Below are 21,561 nucleotides of genomic sequence, written 5' to 3'. Positions count from 1 at the left end.
GCACGACGGAGGACAATTGTTTTTTGACAGAGTTTAATTCCGACTTTTGCATTAATAGTGATTCATCACAAACCGTCATTAAAAGCCTGTAAAAAAAAGTGAACACTTAGTAACTAAGCTGGCAATCTTGGCGTTCTTAGTGCATAAAATCGGTCAGCTCGTCAAATGAAATGTTAAAATAACTGTAATGTTGACATAGCAATTTTAAATTTTGACATGTTATTGGAAGATGACGCTGGAAACCGCAAGTTAGGCGATAGATGCGTCGGTGAGCAAGTTGCATTTAAAGATTTTAAATTTGCGAAAGACGCAGTAACTGCAGCCATTCGGTAACAAATGTGCGTTTACAATAGCTCTTATTTTAAATTCATATTTATAATAAAAGGTGATCTCTAGTTAGAATTTTCCTCTAAAAGCCCTTGCCTAAGGCCTGTAAAAGGTTGTTACATGTGTTTTTAACAGCTTGTAGCCTGAAAGCCGAAGTTTTTGTTTAAACAAGCGAGCCCTAGTTTTTAATCTAGATCGTTCTTCTAGGTTTTATCTTACACGAATTGTTCACTTAGCTCCGATCAAACGAACATCCGACAACATCATTTATATTGCTTTTGGACGTGTAATGATATCATTGTCAAGCGATATGACAAGCAATCATATAGAACTTGCTAAAGCTTTTAGTTTGTTTCTCGGCGCAAAAAAAAAATCTCACATGGTTTTTCTGTATAACCTGAAATTGCATAAAAATGAAATAACAAAATTGGAAAATTAAATTACAATGTTAAAAAGAAATGCTAAATGAATGCGTTACGATGATTCTTTTTTTAAAGAAAGACTAAAACGTTATGTGGAAGTCAAGCAAAGAGAACACCTGATATATCACAATGAAGAAAATACATGTAGGCCACACAAACATCATCTAAGACTTGAATTTCATTACCAGCTTTCATCTCTCGCGTGGGGGAGGGGAGAAGTTGTACGATTTCGAGGATCACATAGTTTTCAGGGGAACGTACGAAGGGGGGAAAAGTTGTCGCTGACAGAATATACCACAGGGGTACTGAAGAACATTGACTGCCAATGAGGCGGGATCATTGCAATTCTACAAAGCCTTTTGGAAGGATCAGGTAGATTTTGTTATGACACGACCAAAATTCTCTGATCCCCGACCCCCCCTCCCACGAGATAAATAATGGCTAGTCCTAAAGCATGTTTCAACGCGTGCACTAGAGCCTTTTTTGTTTTCGTCGTCTTTTCACAATGCTTTAGAAGTGTCTTTAGCGTTTTCTTGGATCCTACTTGTAGTTAAGACTAATTCGTGCATTTCCGTGTATTCAGCTGTTGGATTTGTGGATGAAACCATCATCTACGACCAATTAACAGTTGTCGCATTTACATGCGAGATAAAATTTCATATGGTAAACAGGAGATTTCCTACCTACGTTGTCATCGAAACCTTTCGCAATAGTTAGCGGAAAACCATCAATGAACTCTCACCCTACATTAGACCTAAAAGTAAAAACATGGACAAAAGCTTCATACTTCTACGCCACGTAGTTAGTTGCTATGTGGGAGTTTGAAGCTTGCGCAGCTATCAGGCATCTTAAGCTGTCAAGGCGGCAACACCGAAGGAGACATCAACCAAAACATGACTTCATATCTTGAATTTGAATTCTGCGAATGTCTGGATGTGTTTACCGTCTTTTAACGGCGTCACACTTCAACTTCAGCAAACTGTATGTGAGCAGGGTTGAGGTTCACTAAAATGCAAACTTGCCATCGTGGCTTCCACTTTCAGAACTCACAACTTTTGGCGATTTCACGCCTTCCTCTGTTTTGCAATGGAAGGCAAAGAAATGTACAAAGTTTCAAAACGCTCGCGCTGCGCTATCGTTCCGCCCAGTACATCTTTTGTTTTGCCACGTCCTCGTTGCCGTCGTGTCATAGGCACTTAAAAGTCCCTTCAAATACCGAAAGACGCCCAGGTTGAATACCTTTTTTCTTGTTATTTATAACACATGTGCGCTTAACATGAAAAAGAGGAGAGAGCGCATTCTGATGTTACCTGAAACACGTAAAGAGCTTTGTTAACGCCGGCTATATCATCACACATGCTTTGTAGGCATCGCCTAAGATTTCTTAAAATAACAGAGTATCCCAGCCACGAGACACGTAAGGACATCAAAATCAAATGGATTCTTGGCATCGTTCAAGATTTCTTAAAATAGCATATCATATCCCAACCCACAAGGCACTTGAGTAGATCAGAAGAAAAATATTTTGACAAAATACTTCGATGTACTGCAAGCAACAGAGCCCTGATGCACGTGTCTCCTTTTAAAATTAATTTAATGATGTTTGCAATTGAAATTATATCCTTCACATCTCCTACCAAGGAAAAAGGAAAAGTGTTTGTCAGCCACTTACTATTCAATGACAGGTCTATCGTCCCAATTTTCTGTATAAATTATGTCATACAAATGCTTTTTCTTTTACTAATGAATTCTCTTTTAAAATTGAAAATTACAGAAGAAAAACAAGCTCAGGCGCTTTAATCATTTTTCAAGGTTAAAAATGTTGCTTCTGATGCTAATTTGGATTTTACCGATAAAATGACGCGATTCATGAATTAATCACGCATCCAGTCAGTTTAAATGTATTCATTATGGACGATGTTTGCCCTCTGTGAAATTAAGTTTTGTTGGTGCAATCCGAAATCACGCATCTAAAGGCATCAGTTGGAAACCAATATCGGTGCCGTAAAACGAAGGTTTTGTCAAATTTTGGAGCCATCGAGTCTTTTACACCGTGGCAAGATAAAGATAACACATCCTCTTTCGACTTAAGCACGGATCCAGAAAAACCCGATATTGATCTATGATTAACCGGATCTAATCGTGATAGATGCCCTTTAAGTCAAGATGACACCTGCACCTGCGGTAGCCATACATTGTAGACACTATCAAGACATGATTGATTTAAATATTTTTTGGGTCGTTTGATCTTTCAAATTCCAAAAGCTTCTTTCCCTCTGGCAATTTGAGAATGAAAGAATAATAATTTTTTAAAAAATTAGTACGCTCAGAAGCACGACATTCGTTTTGTTGGATTGTTACCATTTGATCGTGCAAGGAATTCAAAGGGTCGATGCCTCTTCAACACATTGACATATCTGGGAGGGGAATAATTTAACGTGATTACTTCACGAAACGACGAGAAGCCATTAAGTTCATTCTCGGCCAATGAAAGAGTATTACTCCTTATTAGGAATGCAGCAAATTAAATGTACCTCAAACATTGTCGATTACTAATCAGTCGTCAAACATACGATTTTGAACAGAATGTTTTTATAGACTCACACTTCAAGTATTAATGTTCGTCCGCTCGACACTTGACGGAATAATCATCCACGATCGGATGTCAATACCTCCATAATTCCATATTTCATATTCATAATCTACTACCCTTACGCTGACATTGCTGCAAGGAAGAAGAAGAAGGAAAAATAACCAAAACAAAAACGGCTGGACCGAAATGTCGCTGGCTTGAATCCGATTTCCGTAGTGCAATACGATTGCATATATTCGCCTGCGTTGCATTGCGTTGCGTGGTCGGTGACGTTGTCATGAGCGGATGGAAGCACAGTGAAATGGTACCTCTCGGAAGCATTGCGCGTCGCGTTCAGCCATGACTGAAAACAGTAGTGATGGTTTTGTTCGCCCTTTGTGGCTCACTGATCCACGGATGGAAGGCCAAGAAGCGTTTTTCGAAGGCGTTCCAATGGTCGAACTTGAAGTAAAAACGATGACGGCGCCTGAACAAAATCGTCCAAGCGTTAGATCGTTATCACATAAAGTTAACGAGCCGAAAGAAACAAATGGCTTTATGGTTAACCATGAAAGTAAATTGGAAGAATCGTTGTTAAGGGCAGTTCAAGAGGAAAACCTCGAGGTTGTCGAGGTTCTTATCGATCACTATCTGCAGTTGTTTAATTTGGAAGAATTATACGATAATTCCGTGTCCTCTGAAGCGACGCAAACCAGAAAAACGCCGGTTAATTTTCTGCCGCTTGTGGTCGCCGCGCACTTAGGGAACTATAATGTTTTGAAATTGTTTATTTCTAAAGGTTTTAATTTGGAAAAACCTCACGATATACTCTGCGAGTGTGACCGCTGCCAAGAAGACTATTTCAGGCAGTCACAAAAAAGACTGGACATTTATAGAGCTATGGCGAATCCAATGTGGATCTCTTTAACAGGAACAGATCCATTTCTGACCGCTTTCAAACTCAGTAAGGATTTAAAATCATCCGCCAAGCAAGAAGATGAATTTGAAAAAGATTATCTGGCTCTGTCGCTTCAATGTGGCCAATTTGCTTTGGGACTTTTGGACGAATGTAAAACCTCTAAGGAACAGACCACCGTTTTAAATTTCCCCGGAAGCGAGGCCTCGAAAGGAGAGTTCTGCGAGGAATCGTTGGGTTTAGTACATAGCGCTATTGCATACGGTCAAAAAGAGGTAGGTGCTACAGAATTGATGTAATCAAATTACATCTAATCGAGAATGAGTATTTACGAAACAGGTACTTTATGGAGAAGACTGACGAAGCTATGTATTTATTTCAATAAATCTTAATGTTTGCCAAGTCTGTTTTTATCTTGGCGATATTAAACCGGTTACTAGGAGGTGGGCATATGTCATCGCATTACCAAACGGCAACAAATTATATTTTCAGTACCAGAGCAGATTTTGCACGTTTTTTGTTTTGTTTTGGATTTTTGATGCTGAATCCAACTTTGGTTTATAATACAGAAAGAGAAAAAAATCGTAAACGTCTCCGCTCTTGACAAGCGAGGCAATTTTCTAAAGAGTAAATTTGCATACAGCAATTGCTAGTTCTGTTCTTGGCAAAATTTAAAGGAATCATGACAAATTGAACGCAAAAAGATCTCTTTCTTAATGTGTTTAATATCTTTGCGCACACCTTATACCTGACACATCGAAAGGAAACCTTTCGAATAACGCCGGATTTCCATTAACCGCCATTGTACAAAGCCAAGGGAACTGAAAAAAACATGTTTAATTTTACTTCTTTTGGAAATGTTTTGTGCATTCAGCTTGGAACAGCAGGAAAGCAAAAGTTATTAAACAAAGTAAAGTCACCTAAAGACGATTCCCGTTACATTTTCTTGGCAAGAAGATTCGATTTAAACTTGTTGAAATTGCTAAGACAGAATTTACTGTCAAAATAAATAGAGAAGGAAAATAGACGCAAATACTGACTCGCCGAAAGAAAACGTCTTAAAATATGAAATTAAGACTATTTGTACAGTGCAAGTTAAGTGTTAACCTAAATTAGTATTTAGTAAATGCTTTACGGTATACGCATAAAAAATTTTACGAAATTCAAATTTAAGTTAGCCGCTAAGCGCAACTTAGAACAAAGTTCACTGAGGCAGGAATTCGCCAAGACAAGTTAGAACAAGAAGCTATGGATACAGAATCTTTGATTTCACGCTACATATTCTTGTTTGAAATTATGTTCGCTTACGACCTGTTAAATAAAACTAGCGATGCGGTATATTATCAATCAAAAGGCAAGAAGCAGGTGTCCCACCATTGTAAGATTCGACTAAATTGATTCTACGCACCATATATAATGAAAAGAGTCAAGACATGAATAATTGTAATTTTTTTTCTTGTCTGTATTAACGTCAAAAAAACATATTCTTTTTCAAAGGGAAATTAGAATTACTCACTTGTGGCTTAGTAAATCCCTTTTTAGCGAACCGAACTTGTTAATTACCGCTGAATCTTAGCAACGCTGCGAGGAAAATTTGTTGCAACGGAAGCGGAGAAACCGCAACAGCAGCGGGGGTAAATTTCGAAACGGGTGAATCATAATTATGAAAACCATTAATATTTATGTGCTCTTTGGTAAACATGTTTCAAATGTTGCTTCTATGCTTGAAAGGAATATAAGTGTGTTTTACTAATATCAGATTATGGTTTTCATTGCGTTTTAAGATAATCTCAAGATCGTTTCCGTCAAAATCTTGAATTAAACTTGTCATATATATATATATATATATATATATTTAAAAAGGGCAATATCTATTTTGATAAATTTATTTTGATCTGAGATTACTAAGAATTTAGTGTTAATTCATCAAATGTACTGAAATTGTAAAAATAACACATAACTAATCCTTTTTTTATCTTTAACCCTGGCGGAGTGCTTGGACTGATATTTCAATCCTGCGCTGGTTGTATTTTATTCATTTTCGGACTTATTACCATCGAAATAGATTCCCGTGAAGCTGTCAAAATTACACAAACCACACATTAAATTGTTCGTTTCTACGAGAAATTTGAGTTTTATAACGGAACCTCTTTTATGAATGAGACTAGCATTTGCAATTTCCTAACCAATTCATCCGAAAAGCCTTTTTTTTATTTGCTCTTAAGAACAATGTTTACTCTGTCCACTGTTTGCTTTTCAAAATAAAAATTTACAATATCCTTTATCGATTTGTCATAGAGGAGATGAAATGATTCCGCTTTTTTCTTTCTCTCTTGATTTACTTTTGAATTTCTAGTTTTCTCGAGTATTTTCTGCATTTGCAAACACAAACAAAATAAACTCGCCATCAACGTCGCTGTTACTTTAGGCAAATCACCCTCGTGCACATAGACATCTGCCCACTTCCAATGAAAGCATGTATACGGTTACAGAGAGTGGTGCTCTTCAAATGGAGGCTAATCTTTACGATATTGCCTCAGGGCAAAAAGTGGAAACATTCCGTCAATTTTTAGTCACAATCTTGCATTTTATGCATGATCAGGGATGACTTGTATATCTCGCGATGTAAAGTAGCTAATCAGCTTTTTTACCATAAACGTGATAAATTTTACAGGAAGTTTTATTTCCATGAATCAATTTTGCTTCTGTCGCACGTTGATATTATAAGAAAGAGGTTGTGCAATTATGTGATCTCTTCTTTCAATATGGCCGGTAAAGTTCGCCACTCGAACACCACAATCTGTTTTATCAGTAACTTCGACCAAACTTCAAACAAAACCTTAATTTATAAGCTAGTTCTTAAATTATACTCTTCTCCTGCCAAGTCGCTCATTTGTATTCGTGATATCCAGCTGATCGTACCGGTAACCACTTATTTTCCTGAGATAACATCGCCAACGCGCCCGGTGTTTTGTCTAATTCCGTTTGATAAGAATACGTTTAACCTCCGCTTGGAAAAAAAAATGACAAATAAGAAAGCCTTTGCGTTTGTAGTTTGTTGTTTTTTTAATTTTCATTTAGGATTAGCTAAAGTAAAGTATTTCGGGTTTATGTTTCTGTGCCGTCGGGCCCTCTTTAGAGGGGATAAGACTGGTTTATCTGCTTCAAAGGTCAGAATTTTTTTATGCTGAAAAGAAGGGACGTTACGTGAGTTAGTGCTCTCTATCGCGAAGCTTACAGTTAATTAACCGAAGTGGGAGGCATGAACGCACCGCTAAATGTTTGCACACATGCGAACTTTGTAATGACTAGGTGGTGTGCTTTCGGGCTATCAGAACCAAGTTGTCTTATGCGACTGACAGACAACCACCCAAGCCACTTTTTGATAAAGTTCATACAGAATGGCAAATCAACAGTATGCCCTCTACTCTCCTTCTCTGCTATTGTTTCCTTTTACAGATTTCTTACGATAGAAATTTCTTATTTTCTTTCGCTTATTTTGCGAGACAGCTGTGGTTTTGTTACTACGTTTTCTCTTCAAAAGTTGCGCAGGAAATTGACGCGCGGACGGCCAAAATTGATTCCCTCCCTCGCACATGCGCGACGTTTGACCGCTGTGTTTGTGACGTGTCACTAAAATATGTTCTCCACAAGGCTCAGGGCAAGAAGGGCCAGCCCTTCCCTACTGAATAATGGCAGAAATCTCAATCTCCTTGATTTACACTTAATGTTATTTTTCAGTTCGTAGCACATCCATTCTGTCAGCATCTTGTCATGAGCTGCGTCTTCAGAGGTGTTCCATGGCGGACTCAGAGCATCGCTTTTAGAATACTTTACGTTCTATTCCAAGTGCTGATCTATCCAATGATGGCTTTTATGTATTTCTTCTTTCCCTTCTTACGAATAAGCCGTAAAATCAAAAGACCCTTTATTAAGTTCGTCAACCACACTACATCTTTTGTGATATTTCTCTCTCTTCTTGCGGCATCTTCTCACGAACAATTTAATATACGCTTCGGTAAAGTACCATCACTACTGGAGTGGATCATCCTCATGTGGATTCTCGGAATAGCTTGGGGAGAGTGTAAACAAGTGTGGCACGATGGCGTCTTAAGATACCTGTCCAGTGGATGGAACTGGATGGACATCGGAATGATTGTTTTAATTCTCGGAGCCTACATAGGATGGTTTGTGCGAGCGATTATTGGTCGTTACACCATCTTGGACGACACAGCAGACCACTTCCTTTTGAGTGGAGCGGACGGCTTATACGCTCTTGGTGTGATTGCTAGCTTTTTTCGCTTGGTATACCTGTGTCAAATCAGCCGGTACCTCGGACTTCTTCAACTTAGCCTTAGTCGCATGGTGCGAGTGATATTTCAATTTGCATTCATCAGTGTAGTAATGTTGATATCGTTTTCTGTCAGCATGACTATGTTGTACTCGTCTTCATTTGAAGCGTACGGCCAGGAGAGGCCTGAAAGAAATACCACAGATGTCATACAAAGTCTGATAAGCAAAGGATATCACAGGTAAGCGAGTCGCTACGGTTTGATGGCGCCGAGTGTGTTACTGATACCCTTCTGTGATGATATATCTGAACCACTCAAGATATCATGGAATCTAGTTATATATATATGTATGAAAGAGACAAAAGTTTTTAAATTTTTTTTTATATAATTGCATAATGGGTGAAGGGGATGGAAGGAGGCTTTTACGTGAACACAGCTGATTTCAGGCGACTAAAATATGTTGATAAACAGTGTGCCACAAATGGTGAACAAATTCTTGAACCGTGCTATATCATCAACTTCTATTGAGAGTAACATGATGGTATAACGTCACGCTATATGACTAGGAAGAAAGGGCTCATAGGTGAGCGAGGGGGAAGGGGGGACTTAAAGCTCTGAAAAAGGGCTAATACTCAAAACGTCAGCTTTGAAATCTTTACGGCGGCCAATTTACGTTATCAACTCTGCTGATAGAACCAAATTACCCTGTTATACTCTCCCACCGACGCGTGCGCAGCACCACAGTTTCTTTCGAAGCTCACCCCTTTATTCGTGTAATATGTATATTGTTTACCTTTCAGTCTGATGACAACTATGGTGACAATGATGTGGGCGAGTCTAGATATGGTAACACTTGATAGTCTTCAGGTGTTCAAAGATCAAAGTTTGATTCAGATTTGGAGCGCCTTTTTATTCACGCTCTATCATGCAGCATCGCTCATTGTTCTTTTAAACATGTTGATTGCAATGATGAGCAACTCATATCAACGAGTGGAGGTATTTAAACCGTTGTTGGTAGAATGCATAGAATAAGAACGTGTTCTCCCAGGAGAGTCTCGATGTGGTGATGGCTTTTACGGCTAACGGTTAAAATTTTGCCCGTTACTGCTAACAATTAATTTCTTTCTATTACGGTTTACAGAAATATTTAACAAAATTTCAATCATTTCGAAAAGTTAGTTATTAATAATCAATATTCTAAAACACAGTCACTTGCTCGCTTTTGACATAGAGTAATTTCATATTTTCCTTCATTGGCCACAAGAAAAGACACATGAAAGTCTAAGATTTTGACACTTTTAAAATTGCATAACGTGTACAGAAAATTTATTTATGGTGAACTTTTTTTTCTATTGCACGGTTAAAATTTGTCAATTTTTTACACCTAACGGCTAACTTTTTCTGCCGATTTAAGGCTAACAGTAAAACTCATTGAGACTCTCTTCAGTGATTTGCTCAAAAGACAGTAAAGATTTCAAGGGATCTGGGGAAAGTCATATTAACATTCGTTGACCTGGTTTTTTTTCAACCAATCGATTAAAATTTGTATAAAAATTTATATCTTTACAGCAAATTTCTTATCAAATGTCATCAATCTGAGTAAACATGACAACGTCACTTGCAAACAAATGCTTTATGATCTTGGAAAAAAGGCTGTCTCTAAAATAAACTTTCTCAATGGCTGACGGAAATAGCTGTCTTCCAGAGGAAATTTTTAATATGTTAGTAAATAATAGAAGTGGGCACTCATTTTTCACCTGCTCATTTAACTGACAAATTTTCAGATCCCTTGTCATTCAATTAACAAACACCTTTCTTGTGCATATCAACTCGCCATTGATTGCAGCAAATTAGTCTCAAACCCAGACTTCTCTCGCTTTTTTTGTTTTCCTCTATTTCTCTTAGGACAACATTGAGACAGAATATAAGTTTGCTCGCGCCCAACTATGGGCTGATTACATCGGAGATGGAGTTGCTACTCTCCCTCCCCCTCTTAATCTCATACCTTCTCCGAAGAGTATTGTGCGTTGGGCTTGTAAACTAACAAACAGATGCTTTGGAGTTCCTAGGAGATTGCCTTGTTGCACCAACGTAAGTATTAATTTTATTTCATTCACAGACTGAGACATTGGCCTTCGGAATTAATTTAAATTTTTGTACACAAAGCACGCTTTTTTTTCGTTCTATATTCATCTGTAAATATTCTGACCGAGGCACTAGCTATGCCTAAACGTTTACTTAACGGCAGCTTAGATATAAGTTTAGGCTCAACTCAAGATGTTTTTCACTAAAATTTGCCCATTACAACACTCTTTAATTGACAGTCGAAAAAAACGAAACCAAAGTAAATACTACAGCTGATCATAACAAAGAATAACATTATCATTTGCCAATGAAACTCTTCGTAAAAAATGGAAAACCACCAAAAGCTCGGGAAAATGCGGCTGACCGAGCCACGATTGGTGCCCGTGTTGCGTCTGATTGGTTGAGAGGATGACGCAAACTTTTTTCTGGACCAATCACAGGGCGAAATGAAGCAAAAACAAAAGTCTTGAGTCTTGACTACGATAACATATTCTTCAGAACTCCCACGTCAATTTGCATCTCAGTGAAATATTGTGGTTATCTAATCATTTGGTTATTATTTGTTTATTAATCATTAACGTTTTCTTGCACATACAGGAACAATTTCGTGTTTACCATGAAAGCAACATGGATATTGAACAAAAGAAACAAAACTATCAGGTGCCCACGGCTTTAAAATGAATTATATATATTATGACCGTATGCAGTTTTTTAACCGAAAAAGCTCCCTTACGTTTTATTTAGTGCTCGCAAATACGACACTTATCTAGAGAGAATACGATAAGGTGAGAGCCTCGAATTCGATTGTAGAGTGGAATTATGCTTGAAAGTAATCATGGGAAGGAAAACAAGAGTAACGGAAACGGAGGGAACTTGAAGTCTCATCAACATGGATAAATAGAGTGGAAACGGCATATCAGCATAGCCCTTTTGAAACAGCAAATTCTGAGAACCAACTGCATAAATGGCAATGTTAGGTTGTTCAAAGAACAAAAGGTGGCGAAAAATATCTTAGTCTAGCTGATTTCCAATATGCTTTCATTTTCAAGAATGTTGTCCGAGAGCTTATCAGACGTTATTGGGCCCGGCGAAGACGTCAGAAAACCACTACAGAGAATGCCATTCCCGATCACCTGGCTGCCATGGCAACAGTTAGGGACCAGGTTTCTGACATGTTGAGCGAAATAAGGAATATCCTAAAAACAAATAAACAAAGGAAAGATCGAGATCGACATCAGTTGTCAGACGAGGGTCATTTACAGGTAAATAACAATGAGCTGTCAGAGGTTACATAGTGCAATGTGTGTACGTAACTGGTTGATGTAGACTGTAAGTCAATTTATTGATTTCATATCTCTCAAATGGACGGTATCGGATGGCCGGCGTGGAAGAATGTTATCTTGGAATTTCATAATATTTCTCAATCGTTTGAATCGCGTACTCGTGAGGAATATTGTCAGCACTAGAAGATGAAATTCGTAAAGAGCATGTGACGTTCTGTTCGTTATATTTATGCTACACAACTGAATCAGGAAAATTGTAAAACACATCTTAAAAGCACCGAATGCAGACATCGCCTGCACGTAAATTCAACTCGAAGAAATGCTGGGTCTTTTGAGATAAAGAATAACACCAGTCCTCATGACAAAAAAGGTTCATACTTGGGAAATTGGCTGGCAAAATACAACAAAGAAAGGCTTTAGTTAATTATAATTGCTCTTCTTTGCAGACGGGAGAGTCCTCCGCGGCCAATGGAAATCATAATCACGTACAGCTTTAATCATGATCACTGATAAAGAAACATTTGGTTATATTTCTAAAATACATCTAGCTACTTAAAATTACAACTTACAGTGAAATTCTTTGATGAACGAAACGGTGAACTGAAATATTGAATGAAATATTACATGAAGTTGGTGTGTGAAGGCAACAAGAAATTCTCTGGGTGGCAAAATATCTGTTCACTCCTTGTGTGGAATTATTCTCTGGCGCGCTATCGCAAAGTGTTTCTCTCTCTCTAGCGTGTGTGAGCATGCCTTAATCATTAGCGCTTCAGCACCAGCATTTCTTCAAAAATATGAGGTCTTGAGCAACGTGGAAGGTCTGTAAGGGATCTAGCACTGATGGCAGATTCTTAGGCAACCTTTTCCCAACTCCTACGATCCGTCTCAGAACTTCCCGCGAGTGGACAAACGCGCGTCTTGCAGTTCTATTTAAGAAGGCCTGTTGGCGAGCTCGTTTTTTCTCCGTTTGAAATTTCACGCAACGGGACGGGAAAGGTTGCCTGACATCCCGGGGAGATTCGTGTAATGAGATCCTGATTGTGCTTACCATCTTTTTTTTTTCAAGTTTCTTCAGCTAATCTAATATTAAAAACTGGAGAAATGGCCAAGTATCGATAATGATACCGATTAAGTAAAAATTAAGGATATTGCAAAAAGCTTGCCCGATAGTTTTAAATTGAAGATCTACATTAAGCCAGGAATTCAGCTGACAAATAGTAATTTCTCCAAAGCGCAGTTCAATTTTGTAGTTGTTCGTAGTTTGGAAGTAAGGTCAATGTTATAGCATATTTTTGTAGGTAATGTAGCGTTTTGAAACTTTGCATTGTAGAAATTGTTTGAAAATAGAGACGGAATGGTTAGCTAACCTTGTTACTGTGTAACTTTTTGATAAGAAAGATGTCCACGCTGACATTTTTTCTTTTGTACATAAATACACTCATTCTCATAGCAAAATAGTAATTATATTTGTCTTTTATTGACGCACGTAAGTTAAACTGGTGTGAATGCTTCAATAGTGAACAAATGCGCCCACAACGGCAGTTAAATGAAGGCCAGAGATAACCGCTGGACACTAAAGCGTGACATCTTAAAGGCTTTTCGTTGGCGTTACTTCTCGAAACTGAAGTCTCTGACCTTCAAATGTTACTTTGTCCCCTGCATTGACATGGCGACCTCGTTTTAAGTACTTAACAAAAGCAGCAGAGGAAAAAGCTTCTGGTATTTACTGCACATAGGGCGACGTACAAAAAGCGTTTCAAACGAAGATCACAAATGTAAGTCAAAAATCCCCCTTTAAAGTTTGTACAATGTTGGGAGATTGAAAGGAAGTCCTAAAAGCTTTAAACTTATGAATTAAACGGAATAAAAAGAGACAAGATAGGGCCCAAAGTGCTTACAAATTTACCCCAAATCAAAAGAGAGTTTACTATACCATATATGGGCAAAAATATTAGAGCCTTTTGCAAATGTAAATGTTTAAAAGAACCCAGCATGTTAAAATTAACATAGTTATTTTTATTTTAATGATGTCTGGGTGATATGCGAAAAGTGACATACGGAAAGTGCTCGCAAACCTTATTAACAATAAGATTTAGTTCCATAAATCCTATATCCTATCAGTTGTAACTTGGACACCTCATATGAAATTTTATATCAGTTGCACAAAACTGATTTGAGATAACATTTCATATGACAAGCCAAGTTAGACTTATTCTTTGTTGAAGAAATTACTTCGTATGATTATGTTTTCTATTTTCAATGTATAGTTATTTTTCAAAATTTTTATATTTTCAATGGATACCACGAATGTTCTTGATAAAAAAAAATTAAATTTTTATCTGGGTCAAAGGTATTTGTGGTAACCATCGGTTCTTCAATAAAAATTTTTTTGATTAGGTTTTGGTGCTGGATGTGCTAAGTAATTTCCGGTCACATTAGTTATTATTGGATGTTGATCATATAAAACAGATACAGGATATACTGGGGGCTGATATGGAGCTTTATTGACCTGAGTGTAGACATCAGTCGGACGTATGACGTTTTGGAAGTAAGGCGAGGGGAAAAGAGGACATGCTGTAAACGTTGAAGAGACGCTTGTTGCTCTTTGCTCCTCAATGGCAGATGAGCTGATACGTGATGGATTCGGGACGAGATGCTGCCTTGGGGAAATGACCAAAGACTTGCCTTTATGTGGTAAAGGTTTTCCCAAAATGTGTGGATGTGTCAATTTACGGTTTGATCCTAGAGTCGGAATGCAGGGCGACAACAAGATAGGGCGAGACTCACTCCCATCTCCAGTGTTCCGAGGTGCAATGAAGCCGGTCTCCTGAACTGGAAAAGTTTCGGGACAAATTACTGACAGAGCAACATAACCTGGTCCATTTTGCCCCACGATGTTTCGCGGTGAACTGGATGGCGATAATTTCGGAATCGGAGGTTGCTTTGGGTAGATGACTGGCCGTGGGATCTCAATCTTGTGTGATCCAGAGTCCTCTTCAATACACGGAGATAAATTGAGATGGGATGATTTTGGATTCAGCAAGATGATTGCGGGGTTAGAACTATGGAATGTTTCCCAGAAGTTGCAGTAAGATATGACATGGGGAGACGCCATTCGTTGTACAGTATTTGCTGTGGGAGATTCTGGTGTGTCTTCTCCATGTGAATCAGGTTTTATCTCGTTTTCTGCTCGAGGAGAAACTTTCCTTGCACGGAACACCCTTTTACAGCGTCTTGTTACGCCGGGGAGGTAATTATACGGAAGTTTGTCAAACTTGTAAGTCGTCTTTTGCCCCCTAACCTGGAAAAAAAGTTAGCAACGTTCATGCTAATGTGACATGAGCAAAGTGCAATGTGCCGATGTACAAAGGCATCTAAGCATACAGAGCTTTGAATAAAGAAGGGTATGTTTCTGAAGAGACCATGGTGCCGCGTCGGCCGGGTATTACAGGAGAATTTGGTTTTTTCAACTGAGTTGAGAATGCAAATTGGCCACCATAAAATGTTTCTAAGGCTGATATTTCGAGCGCTAGCCATTCGTCAGAGAAAATGATAAGTGAATTAATAATGATCGTGATGAAGTGGCTTTTAGCACTGACACATCCACGGAATGACTCCTCGTCCATTGTTTTCCAGTTTCGAAGTAGGATTTTGATAATATGTCTTTATTCGTTTATAGGATTGAAATATATTTGCTATGTTACAAGTTAAAAATCTAAAGCATACAAAGTATGAAAGGTGCAGAAAAATCCCCTATTCTAATGCTAAATTATATTTAAAGACTAATCTATTTACATAGATATTCAAAGAGCGGACCGTATTGATCTTGGGTTTTTCAGAGGAATTCCTTCTAAGGTTATAATGGGTAGATTTGATTCTAGGTAGAGAAGGCAGGAGAGGATAATTTACAGTGTTAGATACTTTCTTGAATATGTTACGGTCTTGTATTTCCAGAAGGTTGTTAACATTGATATATTTAGAACAGAACTGACGTTTAAAACATCGATCAAGGAAGCCTTGTTCAGTGGAGGGAACCATAAACAGCTAAGCCGTAAAGAAAATTTGGCAAAACAAGAGTTTTGAATAGATGATTAATTTCAGATTCATTGTAACTTTCTCTGCGCAAAGTTCTTAAGAAATGTAGGCATTTGGCATTCCAATTTTTCATTCTTACCTTCGTAATAATTCCATCAGTGTAATACTGTCTCAAAGCTCGACTAAGTTTGTCATAGGTCATGCCTTGTCTACCATTTTCAAAGCCCCATAATTTTGCCACAGCTTCTGTCTTGATAATTCTGAATTCTCCCTTCTCCTGTCTCGTCCACATAATCAATGACTGACATCTTTTGTCTGCAAGGAGTTCTAATAGAAACTCCCAAAGATGCATCCTGTTCTTAAAATGCTTTCTTCGTGTTTGCTTTGGATACTGATCTGTGCACGTGGCAAAGACAACAATAAATGAGACTTAAACAAGAAAAGATTGGAACGGATATTCATAAAATTTCAAAGGCGCCATAACTGCTGAAATAACATGAACAGCTGACGAAAAGGTTTTAATTTTTTTATGGATTCTTCTTGATATTAATTGTCTTCCAAAAACAATCCATCTTTAAGGGTCTCAAAGAAACAAAATGGTTTCCCGTTCGGCTATGATTACCGACGGGGAAATTATTTGGGTAAACGTTGTAGCTGTTTGTGGAACCTTAAATAATTATTCTCAGAATACTATGTTATCGGAAAGTAGAAAAAGAACTTATAAGCCATTAGAAGAAACATTCAGAAGTTCTGCGAATCCGCAAGAACGCAAGTCAGGAGTTTTGACTTTGAGAATTGAAGACAGGAACTTTTGGAGCTGTTTTTTTTATAATTGCTATTTTCAAATATGGATCTGCAAATTGCTGTTTGATATTGAATGATTTCTGACTCGTGAGTTGGTCAGTATTTGAGGTATATATATAAAAAAAAATTCACCCCAGCAGAGAAAGAAGTGGATGTCTTTCTCCAGTTCGATGATTAATTTTTGTGTGTTTTCAATCTTGCTTTTTTTCAATTCAAGATCTTTCTTCCTAACTCAATGATATTACCATTTACTAATTACTGCTATATTTGGGAATGAAGCTTATGGTAAATTTTACCTTGTCTCCAAATAATTACAATTCTACGTAATAGTGTAATTAAGGATATTGAACAAGTCCAGTTGTGATGCTCACACAAAATTAAAACCAAATTTGTAGAAATTCCACCTCCTTAATTTTCATAGCTCTACTAAGCCAATTCATGTTCTCTCTGAAGAATATTCGATAATATTTTCGTTATCTATGGCTACAACAACAAGGCGTGCAAAATCCTTTCGTCCAGCACTTTGTATTACAAGTAATCGGCAATTTTGCATTTCCCAACAGGTCCAAACTTTTTCAGTAATCTTACTCCAGTTACTAATAACTCTCCTTTTGTTGATAATTAGAAAATTCACCGTCAACAATTATTGACTCAATGATAAACTGATTTTCATATAAATACGTCTCTCGAGATAGTTGAAGTCTAAATCATTCATCCAGCATTTTTGGAAGAAAACTTATGCTAAAAAAGACTAATCTAGTTTTATTAGGTACCTTGGCCATGTATTTACCATAGAACTGAGTTACTTTATAAATCAGAGTTATACATATGATATGCGTGGAGGTAAGGGAAAAACATTTTCACAGCAGTGCCCTCGACGTCGAAATAATTATCACAGCTGAATGAAGTGGAATAATGGCAAATACATTTCAATTTAAATTATACGCCGAGGATAACTTGATGTTTTTTTGCAAAACACCCGAAGATGATTTGAAACGGAAAATACATAGAAATCTATCTCAGGAATTTGATCCAACTTAAGTGTGGGATCTTAAGAGTTTAAACTGCGAAACAACTACTCTGTTTATGAACATGCTTACGTACCTTTTCCATTAGGGATGGAGAAAGCTTTCTTTTCAGCGTCCATCTTTGTTTAGAGTAGAGGGAAGATGAAATGGCTTAATGCCCTCTGAACCGGATCTTAAATAGGGTAAAATTCGCTTTCGATTGCAGACCAAATTTAGGTCAAGGAAGTACAATGTATTATGATATTTGGGAGCCCTAAGTTCAAGAACCTCCAAGGGAAGTTGAACCTGCGATATAATTAGACACGATCATATTACTGAACAATCAGTCGAGTTTCGATGCACTTGGTTAGGCTCACGCCCCTAATAGAGTAGCATAACAATTTTGCGGTGTGAAGATTCAGGGATGTATTTTTATCGTTCAAGATGAGTCAAATTTCTGCCGGGAACAAACGATTGCGGTTTTTTTTGTTCAACCTTACGGTACACTATAATATCAGAGACTTTTGACTAATTCTGTCAGATTATAATATTACTATATTTGGATGCAGACTATCTGTCCCAGCTAAGACATCTATCGCTATAGTGGCTCAAGTATTAAAATTGGATTTTTTTTATTCTAGACTGAGGATAGTAAATTTTTTAGCGTTTCATTTTGCCGGATGTTATCTTCGTTTTGTTCTGCTTTGTTTTGTTTTTCTTTGTTGTTGTTGAAGTGGGAACTTATTTGTGCTGATCGAGGAAAATCTGTAACTTCCTTGTTACACAGCCGGGTATTTGTAAAATAGGTTTGGGACTTGGTAGAAAAAATGGTGCAGTTAGTTTATTACACCAGGTGACACACTTGGTAATCATGTTATGATCAGATTATCAGTGGTAAGACTTCAGACATTTTTAATCCTGCAATCAAGTTCAATCGACCAGATGAAGTCTTCATGAAAAACACAGGAAGTTTAAGTAACGGATGAGAAGTTTCCAAAGTAAGCTCCCATTTCCACTTTACATCAGAGCCGAATGAACATCCAACAGTGTTTGTTCCTCGAACTTTCCTTTTGTTTTGCAATAACCAGATCATTTAAAGAAACACTTATCACAGGTGCACAGAATAAACTTCTGATTATATGCAAGAGCCTGAAAAATTGATTCTATAACTCTCTGCCATTCTGTGATCTTAAGTGTTCCTCTTTGCTTTAAAAATAGAACAGAGCATAAAGTCCTTGAAAGCAGACATCAGATTCAATTGTATTTAACCTCCTTTGAGCTTGTATTTCCGCTAATAATGTGTCTTTCATTATTATAAACTGTATAAAGTACAGGTGCCAAATAGACGTTTGTCAATGAGCCAAACGGATGAGCTCCTCCCAGAGCAGATAAGTTGAATTGGGTCTATAGTTCCAGTTTAATCAACCGTACAATTGCTACACGACTCGATCTCATTGATTGAGTTGAAATCGTATCTTCGTCACAAAACCGTTCACAGTATTTACTTTGGGTTTTACGCTGGCAATAAAATAGATGAGGGATAAAAATCGTTTGTGAATAGCCCATAATTCGCTTAAATTGGAATGAAAATACTTCATTTTTGTGCGAAAATGATATTCTTTCTGTCTACTTGCGCTAAATTGCCCAGAAAACTTGCAAGATTCAATAGCCAAAAGCGTTTTTACGCAAACAACATTTGACAGAAGGTGGACCACCGATTATTGATGACTTATGGAGATGCATCAATGCGCAAGACCGGAAGTGTTTGCCACGTGTAAAATTCTTGACAGAAAAAAAGTACAACCAAATCAAAGTTCTATTCTTGTCGAGAACAAGATTTTTTTGCCAGCTCAGAAAAATCTGAACTAGTTCTGAGTTTTCCCTCCATATAATCAAAGCCGATGAGCTAACCGTCCCTAACTCAACCCAGGAAATTTCAAGATATTTAAGGAACAACTTCAGCGAGGTTAGTTTGTTTTTACTCAGAGCGAGCTTTCGGTTGAGACTGTTCTTTCCCATTCAAATCCTTACAGTTTGCCCATTGTGCGATGTACACATTTTTACATGCACTAAATTCACGGAGGGTCATAGTACGAGCTTGGGCTACCTGTGGCATAATTAGAGCCTTAAAACCCAGAGAGAGGAGAAGTAGCTTTTGACTTCATTTCCAGTAAAAAATTCCTCGTACAATTGTGCCGTCGAGTCTCGCGACTTGGTATCGTTTATTCACCGTGAGCACAAGCTGTTCCCGCGAGACTTCATGATTGCCGTTTGTGTATCGCCACTACGTGATAATTACTTGTTACTATTTATTTGATTAGTTGTATTGTGAACATGTTTATGCTTTCATATCGTCCCAAAATGTTACGTAATTAATAAAGGGGAGTTTGTTTTGATTTCTGTATTAATTTAAGCCTGTATATCAATGTTTACATTCACTTTTTAGAAGCAGCTTCGTCGATGCACCGTTAAGTAAATATCTTTCTTTCTTGTGAATTTTTTTCTACAAGTTTTCGTTCTCTTGTATATATTTAAGAAACGTGTCTAAAATCAGACATTAGTGTCTAACAACGGACACCAGAGTCCACATCATAAAATCGAACACTAATGTTCAAATTTAAAAATCAGACCAAAGTGTCCAAATTGTAAATTCGGACACCTCTGTCCAAATTATAATATCGAACGCTACTTTCCGCATTATAAAATTGGACATTAGTGTCCAAGTTATAAATCAAACAGAAGTGTCCAAACTAGAAAATCGTGCACTAATGTCCAAATTATAAAATCGGACACTAGTGTCCAAATTATAGAGTCGGACAGTAGTGTCTGAAATGGGACACGAGGGTTTAAAATCCAAATTGTCAAATCAGACAGTAGTGTCTAGAATCGGAAACTGGTGTCGAAATTGAGACAGCGGTGTCATAAGATAGCCATTAGTATCCAAAATCAGACACTAGTGGTCAAAGCCCGACACTAGTGTTTCAACTCAGACGCTTGTGCCTTAAACCGACTCTAGTGTCTTAAACCAACACTGATGTCAGAAATCGATTACTGATGTCTAAATTTAAACATAAGTGTTTTAAATGGGACTCCCGTGGTTAAAATTGGACACTTATGTCTAAAATCGGACTCCGGTGTCTAAAATCATACACTAATGTTTAAAATATTACACAAGCGCACATGCCATGGATTTGCGAGCTACATACATACTCAAACATGCTCATTTTCTCCTCCTTTTCCCTCTTCTTTAGCCTGCTATACAGTTGTTCGTTTATGTTTAAAGTAGTGTCTTATTTTTACGGACGTACACTTGCATCACGACCAAGTATTATCGCCTTGATAAGCTACCAAATTTTCTAAGCTATGGTGCTGCGCCGCGCGCACGATGTGAGCCTCGGCATGATTCAATAAATCTTATACCATAGCCTATTTTTTCTTTCAGTTGTCACTTGCGGATCAATATCAGTATCTAGGCAACTGCCCACCTACCCCTCCCCTAACCCAACATTAACCCTAACTTGTTATCAATTGACTCTTGTTGAGTTAGGGGAGGGGTAGGTGGGCAGTTACCCAGATACTGATATTGATCCTCACTTGCAAACCCACCATGTTACTGTTCTCCATCCTTAAAAAGCTTACTTTTCCCTTAATCAGTCAACCCTTCAATGCAGATGTTGTCTGAAAAGACAGATCAGAGTGTCTTAGGAGAAGTGTCTGCGCTAAAGAAGTCATGATGGCGACTTCACTCTGTGTCATTTTTCAATGCAGTCTAAAGAATATTTGAGAAGAAATAATAATAATAATAATGATAATAAGAA

At 37.6% G+C, this 21,561-nt stretch overlaps 2 protein-coding genes across 2 annotated transcripts; one reads left to right on the top strand and one right to left on the bottom strand.

The window, feature by feature from the left end:
• The first annotated feature begins 3,328 nt into the window (after positions 1-3,328).
• On the top strand, positions 3,329-13,354 carry LOC113677281 (short transient receptor potential channel 4). The gene is made up of 7 exons (XM_027194073.2): positions 3,329-4,512; positions 7,979-8,769; positions 9,330-9,525; positions 10,435-10,620; positions 11,212-11,274; positions 11,664-11,876; positions 12,344-13,354. The coding sequence occupies exons 1-7, from the start codon at positions 3,682-3,684 to the stop codon at positions 12,392-12,394; spliced, it is 2,331 nt and encodes a 776-aa protein (XP_027049874.2). The 5' UTR covers positions 3,329-3,681; the 3' UTR covers positions 12,395-13,354.
• A 5-nt stretch (positions 13,355-13,359) lies between these two features.
• LOC113677278 (uncharacterized) lies at positions 13,360-17,969 on the bottom strand. The gene is made up of 3 exons (XM_027194065.2): positions 17,841-17,969; positions 16,072-16,328; positions 13,360-15,198 (listed from the first exon to the last, which is right to left on the bottom strand). Exons 1-3 carry the CDS (start codon positions 17,881-17,883, stop codon positions 14,272-14,274), a joined length of 1,227 nt encoding a protein of 408 aa, XP_027049866.2. The 5' UTR covers positions 17,884-17,969; the 3' UTR covers positions 13,360-14,271.
• Between the last annotated feature and the right edge of the window lie 3,592 nt (positions 17,970-21,561).

Source organism: Pocillopora damicornis, chromosome 5 (genome assembly GCF_964200805.1).
Source record: "Pocillopora damicornis chromosome 5, jaPocDami1.2, whole genome shotgun sequence".
Taxonomy (NCBI): domain Eukaryota; kingdom Metazoa; phylum Cnidaria; class Anthozoa; order Scleractinia; family Pocilloporidae; genus Pocillopora; species Pocillopora damicornis.
The sequence above is the reverse complement of the archived record's forward strand: the minus strand, read 5'-3'. Positions and strand labels throughout refer to the sequence as shown.

Coding starts and splice junctions, on each gene's coding strand:
- LOC113677278 (XM_027194065.2), bottom strand. CDS start 17,883: ATGGACGCTGAAAAGAAAGCTTTCTCCATCCCTAATGGAAAAG. Junction 16,329..17,840: donor CTCCATCCCTAATGGAAAAG/GTACGTAAGCAT, acceptor CCACGTGCACAG/ATCAGTATCCAAAGCAAACA. Junction 15,199..16,071: donor CTGATGGAATTATTACGAAG/GTAAGAATGAAA, acceptor CTTTTTTTCCAG/GTTAGGGGGCAAAAGACGAC.
- LOC113677281 (XM_027194073.2), top strand. CDS start 3,682: ATGACTGAAAACAGTAGTGATGGTTTTGTTCGCCCTTTGTGGCTCACT. Junction 8,770..9,329: donor ATAAGCAAAGGATATCACAG/GTAAGCGAGTCG, acceptor TTTACCTTTCAG/TCTGATGACAACTATGGTGA. Junction 9,526..10,434: donor ACTCATATCAACGAGTGGAG/GTATTTAAACCG, acceptor TATTTCTCTTAG/GACAACATTGAGACAGAATA.